This window comes from Callorhinchus milii, unplaced genomic scaffold (assembly GCF_018977255.1).
Source record: "Callorhinchus milii isolate IMCB2004 unplaced genomic scaffold, IMCB_Cmil_1.0 Scaffold9, whole genome shotgun sequence".
Lineage (NCBI taxonomy): Eukaryota > Metazoa > Chordata > Chondrichthyes > Chimaeriformes > Callorhinchidae > Callorhinchus > Callorhinchus milii.
In genome coordinates, this window is record NW_024704750.1 from 4,896,184 (window position 1) to 4,920,169 (window position 23,986).

At 38.7% G+C, this 23,986-nt stretch overlaps 1 protein-coding gene across 1 annotated transcript in view; it reads right to left on the minus strand.

Annotated features, from left to right (window-relative positions):
• Positions 1–403: 403 nt before the first annotated feature.
• dync1h1 (dynein, cytoplasmic 1, heavy chain 1) overlaps positions 404–23,986 on the minus strand; it is a 41,021-nt gene continuing 17,438 nt past the window's right edge. Inside the window, exons 32-78 of the mRNA XM_042338242.1 lie at positions 23,466–23,678; positions 23,144–23,382; positions 22,827–22,983; positions 22,418–22,642; positions 21,855–22,085; positions 21,620–21,760; positions 20,984–21,217; positions 20,624–20,830; positions 20,413–20,534; positions 19,924–20,089; positions 19,368–19,531; positions 19,143–19,272; positions 18,843–18,976; positions 18,498–18,612; positions 18,184–18,345; positions 17,585–17,799; positions 16,744–16,948; positions 16,229–16,402; positions 15,359–15,478; positions 15,092–15,212; positions 14,634–14,829; positions 13,862–13,979; positions 13,331–13,546; positions 12,866–13,078; positions 12,178–12,305; positions 11,390–11,543; positions 11,149–11,295; positions 10,777–10,927; positions 10,302–10,555; positions 9,905–10,039; positions 9,709–9,803; positions 9,155–9,326; positions 8,475–8,550; positions 7,948–8,108; positions 7,380–7,491; positions 7,221–7,281; positions 6,954–7,077; positions 6,334–6,447; positions 5,496–5,666; positions 4,502–4,719; positions 4,312–4,415; positions 3,908–4,119; positions 3,069–3,222; positions 2,493–2,635; positions 1,846–2,014; positions 1,163–1,290; positions 404–885 (exon numbers count right to left, since the gene is read on the minus strand). Coding sequence (XP_042194176.1) covers positions 757–885; positions 1,163–1,290; positions 1,846–2,014; positions 2,493–2,635; positions 3,069–3,222; positions 3,908–4,119; positions 4,312–4,415; positions 4,502–4,719; positions 5,496–5,666; positions 6,334–6,447; positions 6,954–7,077; positions 7,221–7,281; positions 7,380–7,491; positions 7,948–8,108; positions 8,475–8,550; positions 9,155–9,326; positions 9,709–9,803; positions 9,905–10,039; positions 10,302–10,555; positions 10,777–10,927; positions 11,149–11,295; positions 11,390–11,543; positions 12,178–12,305; positions 12,866–13,078; positions 13,331–13,546; positions 13,862–13,979; positions 14,634–14,829; positions 15,092–15,212; positions 15,359–15,478; positions 16,229–16,402; positions 16,744–16,948; positions 17,585–17,799; positions 18,184–18,345; positions 18,498–18,612; positions 18,843–18,976; positions 19,143–19,272; positions 19,368–19,531; positions 19,924–20,089; positions 20,413–20,534; positions 20,624–20,830; positions 20,984–21,217; positions 21,620–21,760; positions 21,855–22,085; positions 22,418–22,642; positions 22,827–22,983; positions 23,144–23,382; positions 23,466–23,678 — 7,530 coding nt within the window. The 3' untranslated portion in view covers positions 404–756. The remainder of the gene's footprint in view (positions 886–1,162; positions 1,291–1,845; positions 2,015–2,492; positions 2,636–3,068; positions 3,223–3,907; positions 4,120–4,311; positions 4,416–4,501; positions 4,720–5,495; positions 5,667–6,333; positions 6,448–6,953; positions 7,078–7,220; positions 7,282–7,379; positions 7,492–7,947; positions 8,109–8,474; positions 8,551–9,154; positions 9,327–9,708; positions 9,804–9,904; positions 10,040–10,301; positions 10,556–10,776; positions 10,928–11,148; positions 11,296–11,389; positions 11,544–12,177; positions 12,306–12,865; positions 13,079–13,330; positions 13,547–13,861; positions 13,980–14,633; positions 14,830–15,091; positions 15,213–15,358; positions 15,479–16,228; positions 16,403–16,743; positions 16,949–17,584; positions 17,800–18,183; positions 18,346–18,497; positions 18,613–18,842; positions 18,977–19,142; positions 19,273–19,367; positions 19,532–19,923; positions 20,090–20,412; positions 20,535–20,623; positions 20,831–20,983; positions 21,218–21,619; positions 21,761–21,854; positions 22,086–22,417; positions 22,643–22,826; positions 22,984–23,143; positions 23,383–23,465; positions 23,679–23,986) is intronic.

Consider the following 23,986-nt stretch of genomic DNA (forward strand, 5'->3'; position numbering starts at 1 on the left):
GTAGCAGGAAGTAACTTCAACAGTGAATCATGTACATATCTTTCTTTGGGAATATGATCACATTTACACAAATGCACTGTATGTTACGGTCTCTCTGTTGTGATGATTGGAACTTACACAACCACAAAAGTTGGGTGAATTTTGCCTTACAGTAAGATTTAAATTTGACCTAATTTCCTTGGTTACTTTTAAAAATGATGTTCTGTAATTGTAGAGTTCAAGTAGCTCATACACAAATCTGGATTACATCTAGCCATAAGCACAAGGGAAAAAAGCATGACCAATGTTGGGCACAGAAGTCCACAGAACAGCTGAGACAAAGAAGGTTAAGCACCTCACACCAGAGCATGCAACATTTGCCTTATATACCTTGTTGCCAGAAAAACACTCATGAAATGTCACAATGGGTTAATATTTCCAAGTCCTGTTGGAAATTTAATTCCAGAAATGCATTTTCAGACTCCACAATCATGATGTATCATTTTATAGTCACCGTAAAACCATCTACTACAGAACATCTTCCAACTCTATCACAAACTCCACCAAATCCATCAGCCATCTTTACACACAACACATTAGCTCCTCAATCTCAAACCATCTCTTCTCATACCATCTAATCACTTTTACAAAATCTTTCTGGAATCGCTCATTATGTTGAAAGGGATACAACTACTCAGTTACTTCTAAAGATTAGCACATGCAATACAATTATCTGCTAAATTTATGACATGTTTCCGAACAGCAATAAGTTTATATTCATTCTGTGCACAAGACTGCAACACCGCGTTCATAGAAGCTGCGAGAATCTTCCTTGGTAGCGATTTCAAAGTCAACAGTGAAGATTAGGTCAGCCCGGGTGAAGTTCAGATACACAGGAAGCGTCACCTGAAAATAAAAGAACATGCACATCAGTCAGTTAACTCCAAATCAGGTTTATAACAAATACAGTTGTATTTGACAGTTGTACAACAGTCTTCCCAAATACATTAAATATGCAAGGGTTTTCATAGATCAATCTTAGCTGTTCACATTTGGAATATTTAACTTGAACAGTTATTTGTAATCAGTATCTCACCAGCAGCTGGCTAGAATTCTTTGATGTAAATTGCAATAATAGCATCACCAGTAAATTTTAGTGAAATGCATCTCGTCTTTCACTTACCACGTTAGCTTTCTTTTCAGCATAGGTCTCTTTAACCCAACTTAGTTGTGTAAGAGGCAATTCGGTAGAGATTAAATTGGACAAGGACAGTTTATTGTTGTTGCATGTGGCACCCTGAAGCCCCAGACCTAAAACAAAGGGTAAGATATTGGTTTTAATAAAAGCAATTTTCCTCATACTGTTCCCAACTGATTTGGAAGCTATCTTCCAATTATACCTTGAACCAGGCTGCCAGAAAGTGTGCCCTTGCTCTCTTACGTTGTTCCTTCTGGGGAATTGTTATCCTACAGCAGCATGACTTGGGTTAGGAACTCACCACTTAAGACAATTATGAGCGTACATCATTGGTCCATGGCACAGAACACACAACTTCTGTACAATGTTTTGAATAAAGTTACAAGCAAGCATCTATTTTGGGAACCAACTGAAGTTCAAACCCCTTTAATATTTCCCATATTAACCAAAGGATAACTGATGTGGAAAGTGGTTGGGGTCCCAGTTGCTGTAGTATTTGTTGGACGGGGAAGAGGTGATCAGTAGGAGCTTCGCCCTGCATTTAAATTGTTCTGTACCTAATCTGACTACTTGATGCTGACACCCAGCATGACTAACTTTGATGTGCATCAAATTCTATGCTGTCAATACATCTACAATACCAAACAAGCAGGATTTTGTTCACTAACCAGTTATCCCGAAACTGCAAGCATCAAGTAACTGTGTTTGACTGTTTGAAACAGTGACTTCCAGACAAAGTTCCTCCAGTGACCAACTGTTTGCTTGAGCCACGTACTGCCGTGTTGCTGTGATATACGCCTCAGGTGCATATAAGCCACCAATCCAAACATGGATATTCTACAGTAAAAGTAACAAAATAAAATCAGTGTCAGAAATGGAAAACCTTTACATGCCCAACAATTCAAAAGCAAATCCAGCCTATATCCAGGAAGCCATTCTATTGTGCTGTTTAACCTTGAACTTCCATAAATAAATGTAACTTAACATCAAAGAGGATAAAATTTACCCCTGGAGCTGACTGTTTTCGTTAAAACAGAATTTGAAGAAACTTAGTTACATGTAACCGCTTTCTACCATCGGTGTTGAGAGAAGTTTAATAAGTAAATTTCTCCATTTAGATTTCATTTTACTTTAATTTCACTCACTGTTTGTAGGATAATGCTGTGCACAAATTGGCAGTATTGTAAAATGGAAAGCAATCAAGCAGATCAGTGGTAATTTTATAATCCTCCCTGCATTTGGTAAAAGGCACTTCATGGCCAGAGGCTGACATCTGAAAAGGTTGTGTTTTGGAAAGAATTGTGAAAACACAGACCTTTAATTCCTTAGCTCCTCCGGTGGCTGCTGCCTGAGAGATGTGCTGCAACTGCTTTATACGGTCACTGAAGTCACCCACCCACTGGATCACAGTCATATCAGCAGGAATTGTGTAGCGGGCCCAGCTACGAGGCAGGATTCCTTTGCAGAGAGAAAATAAAAATGTAAAAATTAAGAATGGTTAAGGGTGGGACATCATAAGCCTAAATTTTAAGAGTCAAGGTGAAGAGCTTGTCGGAGTAATAAGTCTATTGCATTACCGATACTTGTCAATCAACAAGTAGAAGTGTCTGTACTTGTTGATTCTTGGGAGTTATGATACTGATTTACCTCCAGCTTCTATCTCATTGTACTTTTCTACTGTACAACTTTAAATACAGCTGTGTTAAGCATGAAGTTTGCAGTGCAAGCAAGCATCCAACACAACTTGCTGATACCATGTTCCTGTACAAACATTTCACATGTTGGCAGCAACAACAACATAATTATGCTTAACTAAAATCCAAATGATAACCATCTTTGTTTTTAAAAAAACATACATTTGTTCTCAAGGCTGTACAATCCAGTTCTGTACCTTTCACCATTTCACTGATGAGTGTCCTCAGATAGTTGGTCTGTTTCTTCTTGCCCTCACATACGTGGACGACATCAGCTAGGTCTTGGCGAATATCCTGAAGCAATTTGGCTCCACTCTTAACCTCTCTCTCAAAGAACCTAAACAGTGGATCCTAAAAGACAACATTTCTTATGCTCACATTTTTCCACAGACTTTCTACAATATCCATTTCTATATGTGACTGAAAGACAGATAAGAATGGGTCTTACTACTTTAACATGCATTTACAATGCTGTCTTCCACCTATCATAAAATAAGTGTTAACAAAACTTAAGTGAACTAATATTACAATCTAATATCTAACTAATGTTAGATCATTGTCTGAACTGATGGATTATAATAATACCCTACAATAAAACCAAGGAATCTACTTGAACCTAGAATACACCCCTTCTAAAAGTTTGAATTTAAACTAATCCAAGTTTTTTAAAAACTCATTCACCTTTTCCAAATTGCCAAACAGAGCTGACATTTTACGCCTTTGGCAAGAGTGAAAATTCTGAGGCAATATAGATTCTATAGTGACCATTTTGATTAAGATCTTGAAGTTTTGTGATCGACATGAAATTGCATCAGAGTAGAATTTTAGAAGCATCACTATAAGATCCATTTCAATCAGAAGAACTGTCATTCACGCAACAACTTCGCATAGGATAAAGCCTTGGAGGGCTTCACAGGAGAGCCGAACACCAAGCAAGATCCACACGTGAAAGATCTTTTACTCACAAAGAGCGAAGTCTATTCATTTCTCTTTGTCCCATGCAGAAGCAACATTACAAAAGCTTCACATTCTTTACCTTAATGTTCTCCACCGTACGCTTGAGATAGTTCAGCGACTTCGGGATGACATCGAGCCAGTTACAGGCTGTGGTATGGAGGGTTCGCATCCAGATTGGCCGGCCGTCTGAAGTGGAACCTGTCCGCTGCTTCTTCTCGGTCTCTGCGTAAGCCAGGTCATCCTCATCCTCCAACATCTGCATTTTCAGCATTTTGCTGAGCATGTCGGTGCCTGAACCACAAGTAAGGGTCAATTAAACGTTCCGAGACGCTACCTGCTCGTGAAGGACACTATGTAAATGCAAGGTGTTATATATTAACCACCCACACCAAATTATATAATTCTTACATTTTCAAAATCTTCAAAATATAAATTAGAATTAGAAACGTTAGCAGCTCCATCGCTTGGGAAGCTTATACCTACCCTGTGTGGTTAGCAGCACTTTCTCTGCATTGTTTGGCAAGCCCAGCCAAGATGGAGTCTGCGCATCAGGTAGCATTTCAACCCACTGAATGAACTCCTCGCGCCTGCAAACAAATCAGCGTTTTGTTAATAAAGCTTAATTATATGTCGTCTCTTTAAACCTAGCTGGAGGAAAAGTTTCTTTTTTTACCTGATGCCATCTGGCATTAGAATATCTTTGTGTCCATCGACTTTGCAGGCCAGCCTGAATTCACTGTCAAAGCTAGCAGTTGTGAAGAGACGCTCCAAGAAAGAGTTCAGCAACCGCTGGTCAAACTCATTGTCAACACGTCCTCCGTAAATTGATTGTGCCATCAGTGTCTTAAGAGCAGCCCAAGGAATCTTATCAGGAGATATGTTCTGGCGTCCCTGCACAGTACAAGTCATTCAATGTCATCAATCAATTAGAATCATGAAACTACAGAATACGATTTGAAGTGAGGAGGCACTAAATCGAAAGGAAGTGTTTTCTCTGAGATAATGACCTTCAATATTTTAAGATGTATAATTCCTACTTTATCGGTAACATTTACCAACAAAGGCTTAATAATAATTGATCAGGGAAGTGGAAACCATTTACTTTTGCCGTGTGTCAAATGATGGCAAGGAGTTGCCTCCCGAAACTAGATCCCGAGGAATATCCTATGTAACACGTGTTAAATCTGACAGGATTACAAGTGACTTTAATTTGGGAAAAATTGAATGGAATAAAATTGTTCCTTTGTTGCATCGTTCAAATTTGTACAACTCATTAAGGACTGGATTCAAAACGTACTTTGCTTTGCATAAATACAAAATAGTGCTTAAACTATAAACTTTGCACATTTTATAGATGGTAAGAGAGCAGTCATAAGCGTGAGAGCTTTAAAAATGTGAAGTATATTTCCTAAAATTTCAAAATAGGTATATAAATCAAATCTTATCTTGACCATCATCCTTTTCAATTATTCACAGAACTGCTCTATCCGCTTGACCCATTCAGAGGTTTAGCTTCATATGAACAGACCATTTCATTTCCTTATCTCCCTCTCCGTTCTAGTTAGACTTGAACCCATAAAAACTCAATTATACATTTTAGTTTAAAGTATTATTTCTCTAGGTACTTGCTTCCCTGGAATTAGTTTACTTCTAATAGGAGAACTTGCCTTTGCTGTGTCATCCAGCCAGGTGTCCACAGTATCACACGCAGATCTCAAATCTGATTCTCCAAACTCATACTTCTTGGACCATCCCAAAGGAGCATATCGCAGACGTTCTTGTATAATCGCATGGAACCAGCCCAGGAGGAAGTATAGACGTGCACGCTCATTTGGAGCCTTAGAATTGATTAATAAACATAAGTTTTAATTTTTGATTGGTGATACAAGACAAGAACTTCTCATTTAAGATTGTATTTAAAATTACACTTCATTCCCAAAGTCAACCACCTATAAGAAAGTTTAAAAAGATACATGACATTTTTTTTAGTCAGCCAAGTGTCTGCAGAGTGTGAAAACCCGTGCTTAAAGCATATCCAGACCAAAGAGCTTTAGTGCTGGCTGGCCAGAGCCAAGGCGCAAAGGGAAGCTAGGTGTGTGTTGGGATAGTGCTTGAGTTTAGCCAGCTAAGATTTAAGTCCTTGACATTGAGAGCTCTGTCTGGCAAGCTTCCCGCTACTTGTCCAGCTAGGACCACTATCCGTTAAGGCTTTGGCTTGCAGATTTAATAGGAGCTGAGTGGGAAGAATGCCTTCTCCGAGGCTGGCTTAGGAACTGGATAACCGGGACAGCCATATCTGACTTGTTTAAGATATTCCGTTGCCAAACACGTCACCTTGGAGCCAGCTCAGCAACAAGGAGACCCTGCTTATCTTTCTTCCTTTTCCCACCACAATCCACTGATACCCAGTACAATTTCTCCAAGCAATTACTCAAAGCAAATTCGCAGGACACGTGTCCTGATAAGAGATGCCACCCAATGTATATTAAACTTTTTTTCCCTTACTTTGCACATCCTGGCAACAGGGATACTACTGAAGGTCCTCAGCATGTTGGCCTTCACACCAGGAGGAGGTTCAAATACAAAGATACGACCAGCACGTAACAAGTTCACTGGAATCTGCAAGAATTAGTTGTCGGTTAGTCAAAATTCAGAAAGAGAAAATCTTGTTTTTTTGCCAGACATAAATGGTCTCGTGGAGGTTTAAAATCACAGCTCAAGTTCCAAGAGGCATCTTATTCATATCATTACTTGTCATACACAAATCATATTTTTATAAACCCTTTTTAGAAAATGTCAACACTCTCATTGGAATACTATAAAATAGGAAATTCAATTTATTTTACCACTGGCTGCTTGGAGTAGCTGCCATTACATTATCAATTAAAAAAAAATTAATTTATAATTAAGTTAAACAGGCCAATACTAAAGCCAATTATAAGAAGAGGCTGGATTTGAACCCTTACATAGATTTAGGTTTCACAAAGTTTTGAACTTAAGCCTTTTGCCGAAAGGGTAAATCTTTTCATAACGTAGCCATCTCTCAGGAAAATCTATACTTTTACAGCTTATTCTAATCTTAAACCTCAGAAGTTAGGCTCAATGACTCTAAAATGATAGGGTACCTTGGGGTTGATCTCCATTGTGAGAAAGAGGCGGAAGCTGGCATGAGGTTGCAAGGAATGCAGTTTCTTCTCCAGTTGCATGAGCCAACCCGGAGCAAGGTGTACATTCTTCAGCATCACCCACCTATTACAGTTAAAATTGGTGAGAGAATAACATTGGCAAAGAGAGTCACCTGCACAGACAGCGGCAAAGTCCAGCATACTGTCATTTTCCTTTTTTGTTAAGTAAATTAATTTCAAGATAAAATATATAAGCTCCATGCTTACCTGCCAGATTTGACGGCTGTGTTGATGGCCTTTTCTGCTTGATTGAACCCCTCGGCTGAACCTAAAACATATTCAAACAAATTATAGGTAAAATGGCAAACTGCATCAAAAGGTCCGAAGACACGATCAGCATATAGGATCTACCGAGAGAATTCTTACCAATGGCAATAGATGAAATCTGTGTGTTTTGTTCAGCTGCAAGGTCCTCTCCATGACTACTGGCATCGTAACCAGACACGGAGCACATCAGAACGGGAGTGTTTGGTTTCACCTGAAAACAATCAGTGAACCCAACTTAAACAGAAAGCTACAAAAAAAACCTCCTTCCAGATCGACACAATACAAAAATATCACTAGTCGCAGTATGAGGACGGAATGCCTTTTAGACACAGCTGTATACCATCTTTTCACCTGTCAGTTAAAATTGGCATTGACATGATCTAAGCACGATTTACTCAGATTAAGAGAAAGACTATGGTGCAGGATAACAAGTCTTGAGGCATGAAAACCGTTTGACTATATAAAGAAACAAACGAAAACTATGCAACATTTGATACTATTTTTGAAGCAGAATACACTAATGAGATTGAAATAATACCCCAAAACAGGTGGCAGCTCTAACTAAGCTACTTTGGTGAACAGAAAGCTCAAAATATAGATTTATACCCAAATTAGAATAGCAGTTTTCCACTATTAACAAACATTGTACAATGTTTTTCAGCCATACCTCATTATCAACAATAGCTGACAAGTCTAATGGCTGCTCAATAGTTGACATGAAAGTATCTCCCAAAACAGCAACTACAAAGGTGTGAGCCATTGCCAGGAGGCGATCTGGTCGGAAAGCCTGGATCATAAGCAGTCGATGCATTGATTGTCCAATTGGAGCTGAAAAAAAGAAAACTCATACTTAGATCACAACAATAATAATAATTTACAATGATATATTTGGGAGCCTGAGCTGGTGGGGAGTGAGGTGAGAGTTTGGGGATGAAAGTGGCCATATACATGGTCGAAGAGATAAGTCCTGAAAATAGGTTTTAACGGTGAAGAGGGAAGGGGCAAGTGGAGATTCTGGGATGGATTTCTAGAAAGTGGGCAAAAAAACTAACAGTTTGTCCACCGATGGTGAGGCAGAGCAAGTTAATGTTAAGCAGACTGATACTTGCCAAGAGCACCGTTGGATATTTAGGTTGCAATGAATGCCTTTTTCTCAATATTGTCAAATTTATAGATTACATTTTATTTACTTACTGAAAGGGTTTTCTTCAATCCACAGATAAGGTACAGTCTGTTCAGGTGAACTGCTCTCCAGCCAGATGTTAAATTGCTGCATAAAAAATGTTTCAAATGAGCCAAAAATGTCAGAATCACTTAAAAACAGGTCTTGATCAGCTATTCCAATTTCAGAGAGGTATTTTGACATTAGGTGGGTACAAAATGACACAAGCAGGTCTTGAAAAGAAAGAGCAAGTTAGAGACAGGGGTGAAACTCTAGGAATGCAAAGGACACACAAGTAAGCTTTTCCTTAAGAAGGGAAAATGAAGTCAGCAGTTTTGAAATGGGAATCTTGACAACTTAGGAACATAAGAATTTGCGAGGCAAAAGAAGACCAAGGTACATCCAGTTTGTCTTCCACCATCCTGGCAGTCTCGTGACATGTTGGATCCCAAACTATACATTGTATCCCGAGATATTATTTCCTAACAGAAATCTAATTTGCTCTTGATTGAGTCGACACTTTCTTCTTCCAACGGAGCCTGTTCCATACATTTACTACTCGCTCATACTTATGGATCAATAGGGATAAACTTCAGCACTTATTGATCCATAAGTGCTTCTAAGCACCCTTATTTTCTGAAGGGAGAACTTTACTGATCCAAGACAGGTGCATTGAAAAATATAAAGTCTAAAATTCTAAAATGTTACTTACATTATCCATCTGGACTTTGGAAATGATGTCTGCAAAGGCAGATAAGCGGCTGAGCCTCTCCATGCTCTCTATTTGTTCTGTAGTGAGACACTGTACCTTTGACAATGAACCATTCAGCACAATCTCTTTGCCTCGGAGGAAGTGCTGGAACTCGGAGTCATACGATGGTTCACTGAAACAGATTTGAATGTGCATTCATCAATAGCCTTTCAGTTGAGGTCTTAGAGCTGTGAAAAATAGGTGATCAGTTCAAAAATAGACCTAAAAAGGTAATAAGTCTATCAATAGCAACTCATTAAAAACCTATTGATGGAAGACTACAAATATTGTGCCAAATGAAGCACAACATATTGAACTATCTAGTTGCCTTTAAAAACAGGTCTTGATCAGCTATTCCAATTTCAGAGAGGTATTTTGACATTAGGTGGGTACAAAATGACACAAGCAGGTCTTGAAAAGAAGCTAGCTAATTAAAAGAGCAGAAATCTTATATGATATATATATATCTTATATAAGCAGAAATCTTATATGATAAATAATATATAAATCTTTACCTAGTAACACCTTTCAGGCGGATCTTAGCCAATAGCATTGCAATGGTGATATGATCACTGTGTAACATGCCACGTGCCACTCTGTTAAATGCAACCTGTTGACAGAGGACAATGTCATTGCACGTAATTAAAACAGCTTTTCCAACTTTCCTCAATGTTCCACAATTACATCTTTGTGATTGTTTTTCATAGATACCTGAAATAGATCTTTAGTGACAATAGACAGGCGTTGTGTATGGTCTGTAACTCCTTTCAAGTTTGGATTCTCATACAGAACAGTGTGATAAATGTCCAGGAAGAACTGAAGTGAATACTGGTACAGGAAATGGATCTATTCAAGAAGAGAGATCAGCAACTAGTTCAGATTGTTCGCTCATAATAAAAGCATCTCATTTTCTGACAAAGATTGTCAGATTTCCATCATTTACCACAAGGTATTTTAAATCACGCAAGACCCACTTAGTTATAACTGTTGCTACTGCAAAAATATAACTTGAGATTTACTTCAATCAAAACAAATCGGATCTATAAAATGTTAGTCTGTACAAAGATTTTCTTGGGTTTAGATGGTACAGATGTAAATGTTACTATACCTGGTTTAGAGCCTCCATAGTGAAATAGATGCTGCTGCAAGCTGTAGAGAGTGGCAAGTACTGTTGTGATACAGCTTCTACCTCTGCCATAACAATATCCGTTTCTTCAACCTTCCTGGTGACCTCCGCGGCTTCCCTCTTCAGATTTTCCAGGGTCGTGATGATGGTATCATCATCCAAGATCCGGCCTTTAACCTCGTTCAATGCTTGAAGCAATGACTTCTCCAACTGGCGTAAACGGACCTGGAATTCACCTGTTAGAAAAGGGTCAAATATTGAAACTCTCGGGTAACCACCCATAGATTTAAGGGTCACAAAAATCTGGAGGAAGGTTCAATTTATACAATAATAGGAGCAATCCCATGTCCATTGTCAGTTTCGCACAAATATTAAGAGCTTATTAAACTAAAAGTCAGATTAGAAAAACTGTAGCTCCAATTAAAAGATAATTAAGTTGTCGTCACTGAAAGCCTACCTTGCAGTTTCAACAGGTCTGAGCGCTTCTCATCCACATCTGGTCTCTCCGCCTTCAGCACCTCATTCAAACACTGGCTCTGCAAACTGCTCCGAGTTACTGTGAAGTTGACAAATGTAACACGGGAGCAAAGATCTGGTGGGAATTCAACCTGCAAAATAATATATAAACTGGTAAGTATTTCACTTAAAAAACAACACATCACAACAAGTATACATCTTGCAGATAATTAATCAGGACTTTACTTTAAAAGAAACTTCAAACAATATTATATTGGAGGTTGTAGGTTACGAAATTTGAAGCTTTTAAAAATCATTTAGAAACTAAAAGAATATCACCGGAGAAAGAACTAAATGAACTTCAGTTACTTACAGTTGGATCTCTGGTGGAGAGGAAAATGACAAATGATGGTGACAAGTCGATATCTTGATCGCCAAGAGTGATGAGCACTCTACCCCCAGTCCTGCGAACCTCACGGTTCAGCACAGGATTCAGGATCGGATCATAACTTTCAACATCCTACATTAAATTAAATACATGGGCAAAATAAGTACTGCATTCAAAAAGGTATAAATATGTTTTCACAAAGCAGCTTTACTATAAAAATACAGACCTGGACAAGTAGTGGGTTACCAAATCGCAGCGCGCTCTCCAAGTTCTTTCTGAAAGCATCGTCCAAGAAGCTGGTCCGGGTAATCTTACGCTCCTTGTACTCATTTAAGATGAACTCAGTGGCCTGTCCAGATGGGTCAATAATCAATGGGTACCTTTATTGTAAAGAGATTCTATTTTAGTGAAGTGCAAATGCAACATTAAAAATCAACAGTAAGACAACTAACTTACAAATATATGGCTCTTGAATGTTGAGAAAATGGTTGAGCACCCGAGGGGATTAAAATGTGGGACAGACACAGAACATGAAGGACACAGATTTGATCCAGGGTCTGTGCTGACCCAGGGTCTGTGCTGTGTAATCATAGGGTTGGATTTGGATGCAATACGCCACAACGGAACACCTGCTGGCACGTTCTGTGTGACCTTAAATGGGAATAGCCCCTTGTTAACAATAGCAATAAATGTACCCAAACCCATCAACAGTCACTGCACGAGAAAAGGGAGGGAGGTAGAAGATTAAAATGTGTCTTCAACAATATTGGCTTTTTAAACATCTATATAAAACAAATAGATCTTTGGTAATTATGCAAGTTACACATATATAAAGTTTACAAGGTTCAGGATCTAACATTGTGGCGACACAGATTGTTACCCAGACACAGTAAGTGAATCACATTGACAGAAAAATCATGTATGATTTCCCATTAAATGTCCCATTTCTGATTAATGATGCGATTATTCTGTCCCAAAGCAACATCAAGCAATTAAACCTTCAAAGAAACCCACCTATTGAACCGTTTTAGCATGATAGCATTTTCTGTGCACAGATCATCCGCAGGTAGAGAATTTGCTTGCCAGCGCAACCGCTCATCAGCATTAGAAAGGTATTCTGTTCTTGCAATGTCTGTACGGAACTGAAAAATTAAAAGGCAACAGTTAGCTTATGGCAAAACACTTTTACTATCAAAGAGGTGTCACCTCAAGTGTGTCATTAGGTCAATTTTTGAAGCACAAAAAGGTCAGAAATACTAAGTGGGTGTCGCAAATGAGTGAATTCCTAGGAGTTATCAACATTTTCCTTGTTTAATAGTTAGAATGTACAGAACAGTATAATGACTTCATTAGAATTCGCAATTACTGGAAGCAATCTAATATGCCAATTTAGTTAGATTTTGGCCCCAAGACAGAAGCAGTTATTCAGCTCAGGAACACTCAACAAGCAAACACTGGATGGCTGTACATTCTCCCATTGCAATTCTGCCATCAGATTTAATGATCTTATTATACTAGCTGCTACCAGCCTGTAATGTACGTTCTAGATATTTTAGTAGTCTGCTTGTCCTCCATATCAGACGTAAGATTGCCAATGTTGGTAGGCAGCTATACAAGCTGTGTGAACATCAGTAGTTTGAACATTGGATACAAAGTTTTTCCCGTGATTCAATCTGAAGGTTTCAAAACACAATAGAATTACCAGAATGTTTCCTTGTTGTAGGTGATGCGCCCAAGTTGTGAACAGATTTTGACGCATTTGCTGATCAAAGTATCCTGCGTACGCCATGAAAGCAGCTGACAGCAAACAATCTCCAGCAATCGTAGCCATCTGATTCTTAAATGTTTCACTTGTCTTTTCCCAGCGGTCTCGTTCAGCAGACAAACTCTTCAGCAGTGCTGTACTTCGGTTCACCTATGATAATCAAACAATGAAGACTTTTCAGTATTATGGGTTGTACTCAAGGGGACTATGATCTTGATTTGGTTCCTTGTGCATGTAACTCCACAACACAAAACTGCCGCTCTTCACTGAGAGCTCCTTTCACTCTAGGAGATCAAACCCATCAGCCTGAACTCTTTTTAAACTCCGAACTCACTTCGGAACGAATCATTACTTATACAGAGAAAGGCCGCTGAAGTAAAAACATCACTTGCAGTCACTTGCCTTGGCTTCCACAGCTGCTAAATCAGCCTTAATGGCCTGGGCTTCAGAGATCAAAACTGCATACTCCTCTTTGTAGCGAGCGATGCTATTCTCCAGGTCACGGATCATTTGCTCCACTCCATCAGCCTTCTGTTGGTTCTCCTTTGCGTCATCTTCAAGTTTCTGTAGTTCATTGCGCAGAGGCTCCACTCGCTTCAACACATCAGCATAATTGAGCTACAAAAAAAAAAAACAGGACATGAAAGCAGCTACACAAGAGAATCATCTGAAACAAAAAGAAACTAGACTCCCAGAGGTAGTGCGCCTTCTAAGGTGTGAGAAGGTCAAGGCTGATCCTCAAATCTTCACTCTGCCATTCTCTCAGTTGGTAACTTGGCTAAGTGGCACATGGAAGGCACAAGAGAAGAACAAGTTAACAGCAGCAAAGCATTTGTCCATTAACTGAAACCAATCCAATCATTTGCCTGCTGCACATTGTTCCAAAACAAGTTATTTTTCCATTAAAAACATTTGGTACCATGTGTTACTCACCTGTGCAATAGCCCACTTCACCATTGGCCCACAAGCCAAAGATGCTCGGTTGACAATTTCATAGTTGTAACTTGGATTGGACATGTAGTTCTTCTTCATCTTCTCTCGAATCACGTCACTGATGGAAAAAAGATAGATCAACGTTAACAATAAAAGCCTTTCTGTGAAGTCAGCATCGCAAACTGATTGTGCTGCAAAAAGGTGCCATTCACATGAACCACGTGATGCATAGAATGAAGAGCTGCAAAAATAAGTGCGTGAAAAATGTGATTTTAAATAAAAATAATACCTTAATTCTTCAGTATTAAAGTTGATAATGCTGGTGATGAAATTATCTCTGATAATAACTTGTCTGATCTTTTTCCAGTCATTTGTCTCCTCACCCAGCAGGAGACAGATTGATTCTAAAGCGAGTTTTACTGCAGCGGGTGGATTGGCCATGGCTCTCACTTCAACAAGATGCTGCTTCTTTATAGAGCTCACAGCTAATAGAGGGGTGAAAAGAAAGGGGCTTTAAATGGACATGCAAAAGGATAAGGGTGTGTAACAGTTGCTGGGAGCTGAGGAAGAAAATTTGCTTTATTTGCAAGATTGGCAGGGTGTTTTTTTAATGTTCACTCAAATCTACACTACAGCAAAATATTATGTTTCCACCACTGATTCTCGTTTCAAGGTAACTTGAAAATTTTGATCCCATTTTGATCCTATTGCCAATCTGTGGAACAATTTCCTTTTTTTGACCTCCAGCAGCTGCGTACACCCCATTATTCACCTGATTTCATCAGCTGAAAAATTTACAATGGTTGGGATGAAGTTTTCCCTCATAATGATCGATCGGATCTGCTTCCAGTCAGTTGTACTTTCGCCCAGGAGCAGACAGATGGACTCGAGTGCTAGCTTCACTGCACCTGGCGGGTTTGCCATTGAACGAACCTCTACCAAATGCTGTTTCTTGATTGATTTTACAGCTAATTCCAACCAGTACCGCAGGCCGGAGTCCAAGTAAACAGCAAGAGGAAGTGAAGGTAAGTGAAGAGGAAGAGAGATAGAAAATTGAAAGAAATGAGAAAAACAGAAAAGATCAGTTAAGGCAGTCATTTAAAAGACAGAATATTACAAACTGGATATAGTTCCAAAATACAAAAATAAACAACTGAACACTTAAATACAATTATATAATTAAATTTATATGTATATGTTTAAAGTCAAATTTAAAACAATTGATCTAACCATTCTGAGCCTCAATGACTGCAGGCTCTACCATGTCCAGATCTTCCTTTACTCTCATCTGCTTGTCTGCAATGATTTCTTGTTGCTTGTGCAGCTGCTCCTGAATTTCTTGACTCATAACCTAAAAGAAAAGTTTGACGTGAACAAAACACTGTGAAATATACTAATTTTGCTATTAGAGATGGTTCTCATTGAAAATAAGCACTATCAGATGATCTTGTTCAGTCAATGAACACACATCTGGAAAAATACGTGTCACAATACTACCTTTTTCTTTTCAGCTTCTTGCTGATCTTTCACCATTTTCTTCAACTTATCGTTAGCTGCTGCATTTTTAACCTCCAGTTCCTGGCTCTTGATTCTTAAGTCACGTCGCAATTCTTCAACCTAATACAAAGAGAAAAGTTTTTTCAATGAAGGCTTTGCGAAATAAAATACTCATCTAGCTAATAAGCCTATATTAACAGATTCTTACAGCATTGAAGAACTTTTACTGTACAAGTCAATGTCATTGCAAATAACTATCAATTGAATGTTGTTATCAGTGGTAGGCTAGACAGGTTCCACCCATGTTTTTTGCAATAATTTTAGCTTAAAATGTTTACTTTCCAACCGGATACTTAAATGTGGATACAAAATACAAAAAGGTGCTTTTTAATATAAAAACAAAGGCATAGTAGATTTACGGTAAGTAAAATCAGCTTTGCACATTTCATTGTTTTTGTAAATGCTATATTTACAAGAGTAATCCAAAATCAAGACCTCTCATCTTTCCTTACTCTAGCCTGGAGACTGTTTCTTCATTTTATGTTGTGGAAGATTGACCAAATGAATGCTGGTTTAGACTGTGCCTGCTGTCATCCCTGGGCGCTGCCACGGGTATAAGCTGCTGACAGTTAGGTGTGACAAGGTTGGATTGCAAAAATAATTAGCAGCAAAACAGGTCTTTCTGCAAGCACCTGGAAAACAACCCTGTGTTTTTTTGTAAAATGTAGTTCTGTTGGGGTTACCATCACAAATAAACATACGGTTTAAAATATAAAGTTAAATTTAGCATGTTCCTCCTACCTATATTTTGTTCTTGCTCAACAACAAAGAGAAAATCCCACTTTAAAGACATCATGTTTCTGATAGTACCTGGTCTACTGTCTCCTTAATCTTTCGCAGACCAACGTTCAAATGCATCTGCTGCTCCTCCAGCTCACTGCGCTTTTCATTGAACATGTTGGCATAGTGATTTATGAAGTCCAGATAATGGCGAGGAGTGATGGCCATTGTTCTTCCTCCACGTTTTGCCAGTCGAGCATTTGCCTTCAAAGAAAATGAAAAATTCTGCATTCCAGATATATCGAAAAAGCAAGTCTGGACTCTCAAATATCTAAATATAACAGCAACTAAAGGCAATGTTTTTGAAACCATTAACACAAAGCAATACATATATACCACAATGCCATTTAAATCATGTTGGCACTTGGATTCATCTACATTGGCTAGATCCATCCAGAACTGATCTTATCCAACTTTAAGATGCAGTTTAATTCCCTGTGGGGGTATCCTTCTCATGTTAGAATAAGCCTGGACATTTCTCCTTTCTCGAACCCAAAGTAAATGAAAGTACAAAAAAATGTCTAATTTATATATTAGGTGCTCACCTGGTGCAGTGTTAGATGAACAAAGACACAGCTGTTGACAATAGCCTCTCTGTGGGATGGTGGCTGGGGAAGCTTGTCATACACAATTGGCATGTAGTCAGGTACAACATAGTTGGGCTTTTCAAGGTCCATTTTGCTTGTGAACTCTTTGCCAACTTGATACAGGGCTTCAGTAGACCAGTCTCCAAACCAGTTCAATACACACCTATAAGAGTTAGACAAAGTGCAATACGTCACTTCCAACTAATACAATTATATTTTCTGGAAGATTCTAATTTTTATAGAAAGACAATAATAATTCTATACAAAAATACAAATACAATTTAACCCTTAAAATTAATTTCCCAGGGAGAGTAATACTTTTACTCAGAGGATAAAAATAATTCATTTTAGGTGGGGAGGAAGGAGCAATTTACAATTCAGATTGTAAACATTTATTCTGCCTGTTACAAGATACCTTTATTGGCAAACGTTAACCTCTGTAATAGATGTTGGACAATGATCATCAAATCAATTCTGTTTAGGTAGCTCAGAAGGCTGCTGAAATACAGTACCAGGTAATAATTTCTTTACTGGAAAGGTCACCAGTCAATACTTGGAGGGATGCTCAACACTTCAGGGAAGGTGGAAAAAGTTGCGATTTCAAAAGCTACTTTTTTGGGAAAGTAAGAACGGTCCAATTCTTATGATTGTTTCCCTTCCTCTAGTACCGTTCTTCTCTATGGTAAAAAGAGGGTACTGCATTCCTCAGTACATCACATTGCTAAAAGTAATTAACCACACAAAATAGGTATTACAACTACGAGGTATCAGTAAATACAGTACTCAAAACAGTATTTACCTGTTGAAGAGAGCTGGAGAAGTAGCAGCTCTGTCCTTCAATCCCTCAGATGATGGATTCATGGTAAACACAACATGAAGGTTGCGGATAACCTGACCAGTGAACCACTTGTACAGCTCTTCATGAGAATCCAGCATCAAGCCTTCCTTCTGAGCACCTTCCTTACATTGTGTCATTAAGGTAGCATACTCATCTCCTTCAAACAGCCCAGGCACCTGCACAGTTTAAGCAAAAAAATCACTAGCACTAGAGCACTAGACAAAACCAGTTTAAAACCCCAGGACTCCAAATATGGCTGGATCATCTTTTGTCAAAGGATTAATTTAGCCCTCACACAACCCTATTTCTCATGTTAGTTCTCTCTAGCATTCTAGCTCAACTCAATAGTCTACTGTTGAGTTCCACTTGCTCATACAAATTGGATGTGCTTTGTTTATTCTAGATCACTTTGTTAATGGCTGAGCCAAACTATTTGGACAGAATGTTTTACAAAACTGCCACCATACTATTCGTTCTTATTTCTAACTGTTAGAAATGTAATCAATTTTTATTGTAGGTCGGTCCATTCGTTTGCAGCAAATACCATTTCAAATATTTACCTCACCGTTGGCCAACAGGGTGTTCATACGTTCCAAGAAGCTGGAATCTAATACGTTGGACTCATCCATGATAAAAGCGATCTTCTCGTTCTTGCAACCTGAACGCCTCAATACTGTTCTCAGATCTTCATCAAAGTCCTCCCCTGTATACTTCCTATGAACCTGTAAAGATAAACATTCAAGCATTAAAATTACAAAAGTTCATTTTTAAAAATATATAAATATATACAAAAAAATATATATATATATACATATACAGCATTACACACTAGTTCCATAGCTTATCAGCATCATGGGAAAATATGGGCACTAACCTTTATTTGATAAACACTGAGGCCATTCATCCAGGCAACAAAACGAGAGAGGGTGGTTTTCCCGGCACCACTGACTCCAATAAGCAACAAATGACCTTGTGGTTGACGGAATATCCTAAAAAAATGAAGTTAGAGGAGCAAATTCAGCATTTTAAAAGCATTGGCTTTCTTGAACAAACGTAATTTTCTAAGCATTGTATTATTAACAAACTTCCATATGACCTAAAATGACAGATTTAAGAAGCAATGCAGTGGGTTATTCTAAAAGATTACAAACAAGAATACCACATTACGTTTTAATGGACTTTACTGAAAAGGAATAAATATATTTACATAGTTCCATACCTGTCAATTCTGAGTACATGATCCAAAACTTCATTAAACAACACCAAGGGGACATCCAGCTCTTCCTCATAGAAAACTTTGAGTCTGGCTTTGACATAATCTCGGAGCTCTTCCTGGTCCACTGGAATATAATCCTAAAAATACAAGATACAACTTCTACAGTATTCGAAAGAGCTGAGTTATATACTGCTGTTTCATTGTCAGCTTACTAGCCATAGTTAAACGAGAATGACCACCAATTCAAGCATGAAACGCCTCCTTAAAATGATTGTAATTCAAATCCCTATCAGCTAATCATACCTTTGAGAGCCAGTTGCTGTACAAAATTGGTCTTGTCAGAGCTTTCTCTTTGTCGATATTAGGGAAATGTTTCAGTCCCACGACATCAATATTCTCATCAGTCCACTGCCTCTCCTCATCTTCCACAAGTCTGAAAGCAGATGCAACAAGAATATTAACATGCTGCCTTCAGTCATCCTATTTTGGTGTAAATCAATGAAAATATAGAACATTTAAAATACAAACCTGTCTTGGAATAAGCGTAGTGCCTCATGTGCCCAGATCCTGATTAAACCTTCCACAGCCAGAGTTTCTAATGGCCTCAAGGCTTCAAAGATGCCTCTCACCCAACGTGTCATTTCACGGGGAGAGTAAATGTAATGAGGCTGGGTGTCTTGGGTGAAGCGCTCCTGCAAAATAATGACATACGGATTACTAAATAGAACTCAATTTCCACATCACCTAAGCCATCTAAGTTTTCTTGAGAATCTGGTATAAATCAAGTAAAATGCTGAAAACTGTGCTTTAATTTCTATATGGAAGTAATTTGTTAAATCTCTTTCAGTGGCGAAGAGTGGATAATTGCAGGATATAAGACACTACATTACACATTTGTAGTAATACAATGTGTCAGAATCCTGCAGACCCAGAGTCGAAGTTGAAAGATCAACTTTACTTTCTAGATTATTCATATGTGGAGAGTGAATTTATTAATTTAGAATTTGCTCCCTCCTAAACTAGTAAAAATTAATTCTAAGATAAATTAATTCTCTATATTGCCATTTGAGAGCGAAGACAGTACCTGTGACATAGTGTAGAACTCCACCATGGCTGCAGTGAGAGGTTCTGCAAATGTTCGCAGGGAAGGGATGAGTCTCAGCATAGCACGGTTGAATGTCCCGTAAATTTGTGTAAGAGAAGCTGCGCCTGGATAGTCCACATACACAACAGGCACATGACGTAGGAACCTAATATACCAAAACGATGCAAATGGTTTAGGAACTCCAGTCATTTTAATTGCGATAATAATAATCCTTGCAATTAATATAGCACCTTATCACGTCATTGAGCCTTTACAACTATTATTACCCAAAAAGAACCCAATCAGACGAGTTTAAAAAACATATTCACTCATGGAACGCATATAGCACTAATAAGTTGCTCAAATACATCTTTGGTCGTGTTACTTTGAGCACTGCTATCTTGTTGATCCAGCGTAAAAAAGGATTTGATGACAGTAACTTTATCCCATAGTGACGATTGTAAGGCAGTAGAATGTGAAGCTGCTGACCTGTGTGAAAGTGGTTTCCTTCCTGGGTCAGTCGGTGGATTGCAAGCTCCGACAAACTGGATTCGTTCCAATTTAACCCAGGTCTGATCTGAAGTGCGGTAGAAACCACCATGTTCCACCATCTGTAATTTGACAGCCAACAATGAGCATGCTTGAATCAACTGCGCCCACTGCTATCAAGCAATTTTCTTTATCAGCTCTTCCTACCAACCTGTCTAATGAAGGATATAACTCTCTGAGTCCCATACTTGTCCATGTCTGGAAGGTTGATTTCGTCACAGAAGAGCACAAGCCATTTGCCGAGCTGAACGGGTGCCAAAACCACTCCGTTTGGTGTTCGGCGGTATTCGCAGTAATGGTCAAACGTTTTCAGAACCAGCTCAGGTGTAGTTGCGCTGGAGAAGTTCAGACCTACAACCTGTCAACACAATAGAGATCAAAGTATGAAAAAAAATTACTTAATTATTAGTGAAAAGCAAGCAAATCTGAATTATAACAAAGATTTATGATAGAAATTACACTTTTGGTGCTTGAAGCTACATGAACAATTTAGAAAGGTTAGTTATTTTACCTCCATGTCTGGCAGTGCTCTCAGTGCACTGAACAGGGTCATAGTCTTGCCAGAACCAGGTGGCCCACATAAGACTAACGGTTTATGCTCAGCCAGCCATGTGTAGAGAAGGGCTTCATGGCGAACTGTATCCAAGGTTGGTACTACAACATCTGGAGCAGCAACTTTGTGAGTCTCAACTTCAATCTGTGGTACCTTTGACTGCCAAGGAATCCACTCTCCACTGATGGAGACCTAAAATTAATACAAAAACATAATAGTGTAGCATGTCTAAACTCCTGCGCCCCACCCCACTTCCAAGCCTGCTATACTATGGAGTGGTAGAACACCACTCAGTGTCTCTATTCCTCCATGTAAATTATTAATCACAACTGCACTGTCTTAGAAAAGTGCCAGAGAGAGGGGTGAAAAGAATACATAATCTCAATTCTTGCGTGAGGCTTGTGAATGACTCTGAACTAGAACATTAAGTCTAAATCTGGAAGGAATTTCAGCCTCCTTGTACCAGCAGAGCCTTTTAAAAAAGTTACAACAAAGTGAAATCTCAAGACTGCCTCTTTGACTGTGCATTCAGTCATCTTGAAGGAAATCCAATGAATAAAATTAAAATTGGCACATCAGAAATAGATTCCTTACCTCAAAGTCAATGATGGGCATGTTGGGAGTGCTTGGCAATGGAATGGTGGTAATTCGTCTGAGGTATTCACCAAGTTCTGCTCTCATCTTCAAACGAGAATCACCAGAGATCGACCACAGAATGGCATATATCAGGTATTTCTATCGAAGTAAAAATTCGTGAAATTGTTAGTGAAACATACTTCAGCACAAAGCAAAACTAAAGACAAATGTTTAAGCATTCCCTAAATCATACCTGGCTGTAGCTCTCCAACTGGTCAATTTGCATTGGGAAATCAGGATGATTGGCGTTATAGAGGGCAATATTGCGGCAAGCTTGGTTCATCATGGAGAATAGAGAGCTAAGACAACGCAGTCGTGTAAAATCCATTATATGTTCCATCTTAGAAGCTTGTTCCACTGCTTTGATAATCAGGCTATTTGAAGTGAAGTATGGTTGCAAAACAGTCGCTACATCTCTCTGGATCTGTAATTAAACCCATTTAAATCAACATTAGTTTATGGAATTTACTTAACGTAACTAGAAATGTCTTAATAAAAAAAGAGCAAAAAGTAACAAGACACATCTAATATTGTTCAGCTTAAATCAGAAGAAGGCAATGGACACAAATGATATCTTTGCAAAGTGCTACTGAAAACAAGGAAATGTATACAGGTACTTAACACTTGCAAAAAGTCACCATCTGGGTGATAATAAGGCTCTTGCCTTCACCATTAATAGTACTGTAGCTTCATACAGATTTGGTTGGCATTTTACAGACACAAACTACTCCGTGACAGGAAGGATATCTACTATACCTGGAGCATTGGAGAAGCAGCCTCTTCCTCATCCTCTTGGCCTTTACGTCTACGCTGGGCCTCATCTTCCCCTTCATCTAGTGGAATATTGCGCAGTCTGGCTATAAAGTTGTTGAAGATCATATCGGTGCTGAGCACATCTTCGCTGAACCATACCATACCACATCTGGACACAGTGGCCAATGTAGCATATTTCAGGTCTTGCACTTCAAACATAATCCGCACCTATTAGAAGTTGAGACAAAAATATTTGAGGACTCAATAATAATAATCCTTGCATTTGATATAGCGCTTTTCACGTCAGGACGTCCCAAAGCGCTTCACAGAAGCCTTTGCATATCCTGTGCATCAGGCTAGGCTCAACTTCTGTGCCACATACTTCCTTTCAAGTGGTTGAAAATAAGCTTACATTAGGTGGCAGGCTGAGACGCTCTCCGTTGGGCAAGGTGAGCAGCTTATTATCATCCAACACAGAATTCAAATTCTCTACCCATTCAGGGTCCACATCGCCATCAAATATGATCCACTGGCGTTTCTGCAGTTCGCCTCGAACGTTGTCAATAATCCTAAGAACAACAGTTTACTTTAATCTACTGACTGAAAGATCTCACTTGCAATTACTTTAGAATTTCAAATTCATTTCATGGAAACACATGGTGTTGAAAGTGCAAGCAAGCTCTTACACAAATATAAATAATTCCCAATTGTTCCAGACCAGCAACTTACTTTCTAAGCACATGTGTGAACAACCCATCAGTCCATTCTCTGGTGTTTGGGTCTAGTGTTCCGTAGAGATGGTCTTTGCTAATAGCTTTGGGATCAATGATGTGTGCAACTCCTTCCACTCCCTCAAGTCTTTCAAGGGCCTTCAGTAAGACCCGCCAGGCCATGCTCTTTCCACTGCCTGATGGCCCAACCATCATTAAGCCATGGTTTATCTGAGTGATTTGATACAGTTGAAGCACCTAAGAAACAGATCAAGTTAAATGGACCAAAATATACTGAGTTATACCTCAACAAAACCCCATCAAAAAGTTTTACAGCTTACCTTCTCGACCCACATGCCACCAACATCTTCTCCATCACCATAGGTAAGGTACATTTCCTGACAAACTTTCTTCAGCTCTTCACGCAATGCAGTCATTTCTCCACGGTGGTATTGTACCCCAGGGAATACATCAGACAAAAGACTGAAGAGCAGTGGAATGTCTTCCGCAACCAGTTTGGGCACCATTGTCTCACAAACACTCTGGATCAGGATCTAAAGATGAAGATAAAAAGGTTATTGTGTGACAAGAGAGTCATTTCAAAAATAAATTGTCTACATAAACTGTATTTAAACTTTGGTCAAAGCCTTGTACACATTTTACAAAAGAAAAAATGTGTTTTAAGTATAAAAAATTAAACATTTCCAAGTCAATTAAACTAACTATAGTGGGACTAAACTTAGAGAAATAAAAACAAATAACCTAAATCATGGAATAGAAAATGCTATAACCAATCATAGGTTAATTAGGGCAAAATTAGAATAACATTTGGTTCTAGTTAGTAAATGGTTCATTTGGTAAA